General features: G+C 44.9%; 1 protein-coding gene across 2 annotated transcripts; it reads left to right on the forward strand.

The window, feature by feature from the left end:
- Nucleotides 1–353: 353 nt before the first annotated feature.
- On the forward strand, nucleotides 354–8,933 carry MIEF2 (mitochondrial elongation factor 2). 2 transcript variants are annotated; one of them, XM_085890995.1, is made up of 5 exons: nucleotides 354–718; nucleotides 2,141–2,350; nucleotides 3,156–3,354; nucleotides 6,495–6,667; nucleotides 6,763–8,933. In XM_085890995.1, exons 2-5 carry the CDS (start codon nucleotides 2,150–2,152, stop codon nucleotides 7,768–7,770), a joined length of 1,581 nt encoding a protein of 526 aa, XP_085747121.1. In that variant the 5' UTR covers nucleotides 354–718; nucleotides 2,141–2,149; the 3' UTR covers nucleotides 7,771–8,933. The 2 variants fall into 2 exon arrangements, with proteins under 2 accessions (XP_085747121.1, XP_085747120.1); XM_085890994.1 differs by having other exon boundaries at nucleotides 354–684.
- The last annotated feature ends 335 nt before the right edge of the window (nucleotides 8,934–9,268 follow it).

Raw genomic sequence — 9,268 nt, forward strand, 5'->3', positions numbered from 1 at the left:
GTCTGTGTATGTGTGTGTCTGTCTGTCTGTATGTGTGTGTCTGTCTGTGTGTGTATGTGTGTGTCAGTGTGTGTCTGTCTGTGTGTCAGTGTGTGTGTCTGTGTATGTGCTTTACTCCTGCCTTTTTTGCATCCTTTTGCGAACGAAATATTGCGTTCATTCGATTCACAAATGTTGAGAAAATTTTTTTTTGGCCTTTCGTGTTCTATATAGATTGCAGTAGATTAATGAAATATTTCGATTTATAAAATCCATCAAACAGGTCGACGTTGAAAATTGTGAACAAGTCGAAGTTTTCACACGAAGTTGGAAACGTGTTTTATTTATTTTCCCTATTTCGAGACGATCAAGTTTTTACCATCATCGGTGCGTTTCCGGTTTGATCGTTTCGTTCCTCGTTCCCTGCCCTTGAGCTCAGACTCGGTTGTTTGAAGAAAATTCTTCTTCTTGGATCAAGTTCTTCCGTTGGAAATCATCGTCACGTTCGTCGTGCCTTTTACAATGTCCGGAGCGTCGGGATTTCGGGATTTCTCCGTGAATTGCGATTAGGCCGCGAATCAGGCGGCGTTTCCTAGGAGGCGATCCGACACCGGAAGTGAGTCTCGGCCTGTGAATTTTCCGGGATCGTGTGTGCGGTTCGTTCTTGGTTCCTCAGCTGGTTCTGCACGATCACTGCGGCATCAGGTACGTCGGGACCAGTAAACTCCAATTGCACCACGTACGTTGTACCTTCTTGTATTCCTTGATGTCGTCTCTTCCATCCGCAGTGCCTGATGTGATGAACATTTTTCCTCATTTATACAACAAGGACAAAATGTGTCCAAGAGCCGCGTCCTAAACACAACAACAACAACAACAACAACTTCCGATATTTCGTCACGTGCCTTGATGGAGCCAATAGCGAGACCCGTCATGGAGGCTCCTCGTTCATGACGAGAAAATCGTGTATTTACGAAATTACAACACATTATATGGAATAATCTTTAAATAGTAACGTGAACTTTTCGAAACTTAAAAGCAAATGTCCGAATATATTTAAAAGTTCATGATAGACGCTCTCAAAAGGCACCGTCTATGTGAGGATGTGTAGAGGTGTTTAGTATTTAAGGAGATCCGGATCTTGTGTATATACAAGAGCTGAGTCCGAAAGGTTTTGTCTGAACAAGCAGAAGAAGCAACCAAGAGGACATTAGCTGCTCCATTGCGATTTTGTGGGAATTCGTTTTACAATCTCGAACTGCGGCGGATATGCGAGAACTCCCAGTGTGTGTCAAAAACCCTGATTCCCCCAAGTTGTGGTCCCAACGTCAATTTGATTGTGACATTGTGCTTGAAAAACAGCAACAACAACAACACACACACACACACACACACACGTTTTTTTTTTTTATCAATTCTTGCTCTCCATATTTATGAGGTAGGAAGATGATTTGTTATCAAAAATCATTTGGATAAGCATACAAAATGTCCTTGCGCTGTGCAAAACAGTGTTTCATCTTCGAGTACTTTCGGACACGAAAAAAAGAACGTGTCAAGTTGACGATTACTCGTTTGACTTTCCTTCCTGTGCTGAGCTCGTGATGCTGGGATCCCAGGTTCACGTCCAATAAGGTGTTGATTCGTCCTTTATCTCCTGATGTCTCTCGTACGTCATGTGAAAGAACGCTCCATCCATTGGGACCTTACTCTGTGCAGAGCGTCGGTGCTGCCTAATCAGTCTCCTTGGCTATTGGGTGCAATCCTGGACGGGTCGCCACTCCGACGCAGGATACCAGCATGCTGATACTCATTTTGCCGACCTCGGAAGGATGACGGGCCGAGTTAACCCCACCTGGTATTAACTCAACAGCTGAGCGGGATTTGAACTCAGGACCCGAGGATCCAAAGCCCGCCACCCCTAATCGTGAAGCCAACACCAGGCACAAACGAGCACTAAAACCCCCATTTCCCCAATCTTGTCTGACTTGTCTCCTAATGTTATTGTCCTGCAGATGATGTATGTACAAGGTTCTCGATAAGCTTTCGTTCGGTGCAGAACAACCCCAAAAAGTGAATTGTGCACACCTAGTATTTGTACAAACTTTGACGGACATTTTTTTTTGAAGTGCAACCTGTATTCCCCACCTTACCACGTATCCAGTGGAAGGGTATGGCAGGAGTGGGAGGTAGTTCTGGCTCTGGTTCAGGTGCTGGAAGTCCCACTGAAGCAGGTAAACAGGGAACAGCACAGGGTGGAGCAGCTGACAGAGGTCTCGGTCACGCTGTGGACTTTGTGCTGTCCAATGCGCGGTTGGTGCTCGGAGTTGGTGGAGCTGCTGTGCTGGGTATCGCCACCCTCGCCGTCAAGCGGGTGAGCAACTCGCAGACGTGATAAATGTGAAAACTTATTTTTGAGTTGTCTACTCCATTCCTGACCGTTGTAGTTTGATTCCTGACAGATTAGGATTCGATTGCAAGCCTTTGTCTCGTTTCACATGATCGATGAGCTTTTCTTTGTAGAACATGCTCTCTTCTGCGGGGGGGGGGGGGGATGTTAAGGTGGTCCTTCCTTTTTTTTTTTTTTTTTTTTTGGTATTATAGTAACCAGGGTACTTTTTTGAAAGGAGTGGGTCATTATGTGCCACTCCACGAGCCAAAGTACAAGTTCCTGCTGTGAAACTTCTCATGAGCGATGCCATGCACAGACAACTCGGTGTAACCTTCCCAATGACGAGCTCGTTACACAAATGCACTTCTTTGGGGGGGGGGGTGAAAGTGCTGTATTTAGTTGGTGTGATGCAACCTTGCATTAATATACATACTTCTCAACAACAATATTAAACTTCTGGGTCAAAGGTAATGTGTGGAATGTGGTTTCTTCCTTATGAAATACCAGGTAAATATATCTGGAAATTGTAGATCACAATGAAAGGCATTGTCACATGCACAATAGCACACCAACCCGTATAGAATTTTTGTATTTAACTTGTCGGTAGTTACGAGTGTTGCCCAAAAGTAATAGTTATAAAGCTGCAGCCTATGTGAATGTGAAAGTTCCCTTTGTCAAAGGATAAATACATGTTTGATATTATACGCTTGCGTGTGTAAAGCTCTCGTACATTCCACACGGCTATCGATGTCCTGTTCCATTTAATACATGTCCTGCCTGTCCGAAGGTTTACGATCGTGCAGTCAGCGTCCCGAGCAGCCCGCTAAAGCAGGTTCAGAACAACAGGACATTGGCTGCTCCATTGCGAGCAGCATACGAGGAGCCAGCGTGGCCCACCCTTGGACATGGACCTTCACTTAGTCGCTCGATGGTGGAGCTACCACAGGAACGCCCAGGGGAGAAATCTATCAAGATTCCTCCAAAGAGTAAGCCTTCTTGACCCTCACTCTTCATTGGGCACACGGGCCTCATTTTAAAAAAAGGAAGTCAAACTTGCTAAAGTGGTGCAACGTGTTGTGGAAGCTTGGCAATCAGAGGCTCGTCCAGCTTGTGTGTTTGAGCATAAAAAAATAATTTGCAAGTCTCTTCATCAATTGATTACAATTCATTCTCTCTGGTGGTCACATGAGTGTCTCTCTCTACCTGATTCTGTCTCCAAGTGGGCCTTGAGGTTTCTCTTACTTGGATTCACCTTTACATGTCAGTAGGTTGGTATTGCATTAATCTCTGCTTGCCTATCTTTAACCTCCGCCATCGAAGATGGACGGAGGTTACCGTTTTCACCCCTGTCTGTTTGTTTGTTTGTGAACAGTATTACGGAAAAACTCCTGGACGGATTTCGACGAAACTTGGTGGGGGATTAGGTATTGTCCAAGGATCATGCCATTAGATTTTGGACTTGGCCCAAAGTCCAATATGGCCGCTATGGCGGCCATTTTGAACAAATATTTGAATTTTTGTTTTTGCATTTCTACATGTTTTAAGTGATTTCCAACCCCCCCCCCCCAAAAAAAAATGTTAGACAAAAAAATACCAAATTTTGCAACTTTTTTTTCCAAAAAATTTTCGATTTTATTTGAAAAATATTTGATTTTTTTTTTTTGCATTTCTACATGTTTTAAGTGATTTCCAACCCCCCCCAAAAAAAATTGTTAAAGAAAAAAACATTTTGCAGCTTTTTTTTCAAAAAAATTTCGATCTTATTTTTTTCGCATTTTCACATGCGCGTCGATCTAGTTTAGTGTATTCAATCGTGGTTCAGTAGAGTCTGATCCGTTTTGACCTACAATGAATAGGATATCAGGTTCACTTAAGTGACCCAGCAGTATTGGCGGCGGAGGTTTTGCACTCTACCGAGTGCTCCCCCTCTAGTTAACCTCCGCCATCGAACATGGACGGAGGTTACTGTTTTCACCCGTCTGTTTGTTTTTGTCTGTTTGTTTGTTTGTGAACAGTATTATGGAAAAACTCCTGAACGGATTTGGACGAAACTTTGTGGGGGGATTAGGTATGGTCCAAGGATCATGCCATTAGATTTTGGACTTGGCCGAAAGTCCAATATGGCCGCTATGGCAGCCATTTTGAAAAAATATTTGAATTTTTGTTTTTGCATTTCTACATGTTTTAAGTGATTTCCAACCCCCCCCCAAAAAAAATGTTAGACAAAAAAATACCAAATTTTGCAACTTTTTTTTCCAAAATTTTTTTGATTTTATTTGAAAAATATTTGATTTTTTTTGCATTTCTACATGTTTTAAGTGATTTCCAACCCCCCCCCCCAAAAAAATTGTTAAAGAAAAAAACATTTTGCAGCTTTTTTTTCAAAAAAATTTTGATCTTATTTTTTCGCATTTCCACATGCGCGTCGATCTAGTTTAGTTTATTCAATCGTGGTTCAGTAGAGTCTGATCCGTTTTGACCTACAATGAATGGGATATCAGGTTCACTTAAGTGACCCAGCAGTATTGGCGGCGGAGGTTTTGCACTCTACCGAGTGCTCCCCCTCTAGTTGTTTCTGCTTTCACTTGTTTAATAACATTCTTTTTCAGTTTTATTTCTACGTTTGCCTATATTTATATTTTATAGCCTTTATTTATATATTGGCCAGTATAGGATTTTGTAGTTTTGGTACCCTTGCATTGATGATGTCCTTCAGTTTAAGGGCGTTTTGCATGAACACATTCACCTTTATGTGTTGCCGATGAAGCTGCTCTCCAGGAGTAGTGTTTTTATGTTGTAACAGTTGTTTGATTCGGACTAGAGTCCTGATACCAATTGTGACTACCAGTGTCACGGTGGACCGTGGGTGGATACGAGATCAAATTTTTAAAACTTACTCAAGAGGGCTTTTTGTGCCAATTTATAATGGCTGTGGTTTGACCCTTTCAGTTAATTACTCTTTCCAGTTCAAATAATGCAATTCACTGGAGTGCATACAACTGCCAAGCTGAACAGTTCATGTTTTGTATCCCACTGAGAGCCAGATCTGCATCCAGACCTTAACCAAATTCTAATCAGCTTGTATTGTTCTTGCTACCTGAGATAGAAAGAGAGAAAGGAAGAGGAAGAAGAATGGAAGGTGTTCAGGGCAAAAAATGGTCTCCATTGTAATGTCACATCCATGAAGACAAAGTATTACGTGCCAGTCTGGTCGGTGATTGCTCATACGAAGGCCATCGACATTCAGTTAAACGCTGCAATGAGACTAGTGTCTGGAACCCGCAAGCCAACAAAGACCGAGTGGCTTCCTATCGTCTGCAACATTGCTCCACCAGTCGTCCGTAGGGATGTACTATCATCCCGATACTTCAACTGCATTTTGGCAACCGAAATTCCAGCCCAGCTTCTTCTCAGTGATCATCCACGCTCTCGCCTTAAGTCCCGAACACCACCGTTGAACCGTGCCGAGCTCCTTACTGGAGCCCATCAAAGTGAAGCCGACTTGTGGAGGGTCAGCTGGGAGGCTGTCACAGCTCTGAATAAACATATTGTACATGATACAACCATTCCTCCACTCCGTTTCAGGCAATAGACAGCCCCACGTAGGCTGTCTCCCACATAGGCAATAGACAGCCCTCAACAGGCTCTGCACTGGAGAGGGCCGTTGCGGTAGTACCCTCCACCGATGGAGGACGAGGCCGGATGGACTATGTGACTGCGGAGGAGTTCAAACGATGGAGCACATCACGTCGCACTGTCCCTTGCGGAAGTTATCGGGAGGACTTTCAGCTCTCCACCAACTCACCCCTGAAGCAGCCGCGTGGCTGCAGAACCGGACATTAAACTTTAGCGCAATCCATATTGGCCATATGCAAGAAGAAGTTCCATGAAACCAAGAGGAGTTTTTATGTCACTAAACTTTAGCGACAAATAACAATAAAAACCTGATCAGGATTTTATTTATTTTTAATATAAATGCATTTGTGTGTTCATTTGTCCTTGTATGAATTGGCCAATATGCAGGTCACTCAATTCACTTATGGGTAGTTTTATGGTTAAATGCTATCGAAGCTTCAGCCTTATTTGTGTTTTATTGTGACAATGTCGGATACACTTTCTTTCACAGGTCCGTCTGTCGATTGCCTGCAAAATGACTGTTCAACTCATTGCATCCAGAGCCAGGTGTCTGAATCATCTCGGTCAGTATCGACTGGTTCACCCTCATTACAGGAGTGCCTGTTGTTGTACTGCCACAAACACGTGGATATTCCCCCAGCACATGCAGCACAGGCACGACAGGTAGTTACCCTCTCCCGTCTACAGTTTCACTTGCAATAGAGGCTCACTTTTATGCGAGCTGTTGCTCAACAAGTCCCTATGGATCTCTTTCACAGGTGGCATTGGACGTGTGTGGTGAGCTTCGCGCATTTTTGCGGTCACGTCGGCCCGATCTCCCTTTAGCGGAGCCAAGTCTAGGCGGTGCACTGTACGAGGGTCTGGCAGCTGGCCGTTGCCACCACCTTGCACTAGCGCTACCTTTGACCTTAGAGACTCGACTGTGGACAGCTGTGCCAGCTGAGGACACCCTTTTCAGCTGCCCGGGACATTGGTTGCTCCGGCGGGACAACACAGAGTACTTTCCACGTGGTGTGAGTGCTTGGGATCGGCTGCTTGTTGGCGGTTACCTTTCCCCCAGTTCTGTCACAGACGTGCTTCGTAGTGGCTTCTTGGACTCCATGAATTGGCCTGTGATTGGAGCACTGCTTGGCTATGTGATACGACCAGCATTGCAATCGCACTCAGAACCAGGGTACTTGGCGCTCGAGGTTTCGTACAGGGATGATACCATGTGGCCAAGTGAGCAACTTAACTCGACGCTGACGTTGGAGGTACTGCCACGTGTAGAACTGACTGAAAGTGGTGAGATTGCACCTCCTGGTGTTGGGCAAGACAAGGAATCAGAGCGGCGGCGGATTCTCATTGCTCGACCTCCAGGTGGATCTGGCTCTGAAGCTCTTTGGCGTGAGAGTTTCCGTGCAGCAGAAGTAGCACGCCTGGCACAGCTCGACATCACGGACCATGGTTGTCGGAGGTTGGCCGTTTGCTTGCTCAAATCGGTGGCACGGGCACACGACACGCTTACACCGCTCAATTCGGAGCTACTGCGCTCGCTGCTGTTGCACGCCAGCGATGAGCCGGTACATTGGGGCAGAACAGCTCTCGCGGAGCGCTTTGTGGAGCTGTTGCAACGACTTGTTGGCTGCTTGGAACGAGGCTTGTTGCCGGCCTATTTCTGTCCCCAGAAGAACCTCCTCGAGGGCAGAAGTGAAGCACAGCTTGACGAGATGGGCTTCCTCCTATACAGTGCACTTGGCAAGCCAGAGACCCTGCTCAGAGCTTGACTTGACTACTTTGGTCCTGAATAAATTAATTGTTTGGCTGAAGGTACACTTCTCACTGTAGAATGAATGGAGCACTGCTTGGCTACATGAGACGACCAGCACTGTAATTGTTCTCAACCAGGGTTCTGTCTGCTCTTCTTGTCGGCTTGTCTTGTTACGTATTGTTCATCTTACGTCAAAGTCTTGGGCAAGTTTCTCTGGACCAACTGAGTGACCACAGGCTGCAAAGTGCTCGGTCTCATGTAATCATTTATTCGAGGGTGTGTACGATTTGGCTGTAGCTGTAGAAATGGGCATTACGATTGGGCGATGTGGAAGCTGTAAGTTACGATTGTTAATCAGCCTCCAATGCTCACTCTATTACATTCGAAACAGGGATTCTCAATGCAATGGTGTCATTTACGAAGCCAAACTCACACGTTCATCTGCAAACTCCTTGCTGGTCTGGGAGGGGGGTGTTGTATGTTGCCTGGAGTGGTTGAACGTACAGGTTGGAGCAGGTCGATTTGATTTGTGCTGACCTTAACAAAAGCAAGAATATTAAAATAAATACATAAACGAACCAGTTTTATCATCTTTCGTATTTTTATTCCAAATAAGGTGTGCATCGCTGCTCTCTCATTAGTGGCAGAAACACCGAACCTGCACTGCTCAGAGCATACAGAGCTGTTGAGGATGTTGTATTGTAATTGCTTATAACATGCTCCTGCCACAAGGATGTGATGAATTGAAGGAAGAGTTGTGGTTTCTTCCTCCTGTGGAGCTTACCCGAACAGAATAAGTTTTGCGTAAATCTGAAAAAGGCAAATACGATGCACTCTAAACAGCTCAGGACAATGTTTGTAGCATCTTCCCTTCTACTCCACAGATTTCTCACTTGGTTACGGAGTTGATTTCCCCTCCCCCCCCCCTTTTATGGTACCCTTGGACAGAACCATATGCTGATCAGCTTCATCTTCACACTTTGCTAAGTGTCAAACGCTGTTGACTTGTAGTTAAAATGTGACATGGCACAGCTGTGACGTTATCTAAACAAGTGGAGGAACTGCTTCTTGTATGGAAACAAAGGGGCTTGCAGCTGCAGCCTTGATTGTGGTGTCCTTGAACAGTATTGCAGAATGACCATTGCACATAAAAATGGTAATAAAACATCTTTCAGGGTATGTTTGTGCTTTTTCTTTAAATTGCAATTGTCGATGATCACAGGTATATTACCGAAAGTAAAGTCATTTTAATGTAAGTTTTGAATTGGGGCTGACAGGATGGCCTCGAGATAAGCATCCTCACCACTATACTATCCAGCCGAGGTTTGAATCCCGACCCAGCTATAAACTGCCATCTCGGTGTTTCACAGGCAGGGTTATTTATCAATGTGTGTGTGTGTGTGTGCCGTCCCTCGGATGGCCGTTAAACTGGGCATACCATCTGTCAGCACAAGTTGGTGAACTTTAAATATCCCATGTTGTCCTTCGCAAAGAGAGGGGTAAGCTATCACCAG

The sequence above is a fragment of the Eptatretus burgeri genome, chromosome 8, assembly GCF_056783735.1.
Source record: "Eptatretus burgeri isolate ZD-2024b chromosome 8, Ebu_testis_v1, whole genome shotgun sequence".
In the NCBI taxonomy this organism is placed as follows: domain Eukaryota; kingdom Metazoa; phylum Chordata; class Myxini; order Myxiniformes; family Myxinidae; genus Eptatretus; species Eptatretus burgeri.

Excerpts from the sequence above, each read along its gene's own strand:
- MIEF2 (XM_085890995.1), top strand. The coding sequence starts at position 2,150 with ATGGCAGGAGTGGGAGGTAGTTCTGGCTCTGGTTCAGGTGCTGGAAGT. Across the intron at positions 3,355-6,494 it reads TATCAAGATTCCTCCAAAGA|GTCCGTCTGTCGATTGCCTG; the intron begins GTAAGCCTTCTT and ends TTTCTTTCACAG. Across the intron at positions 6,668-6,762 it reads ATGCAGCACAGGCACGACAG|GTGGCATTGGACGTGTGTGG; the intron begins GTAGTTACCCTC and ends TCTCTTTCACAG.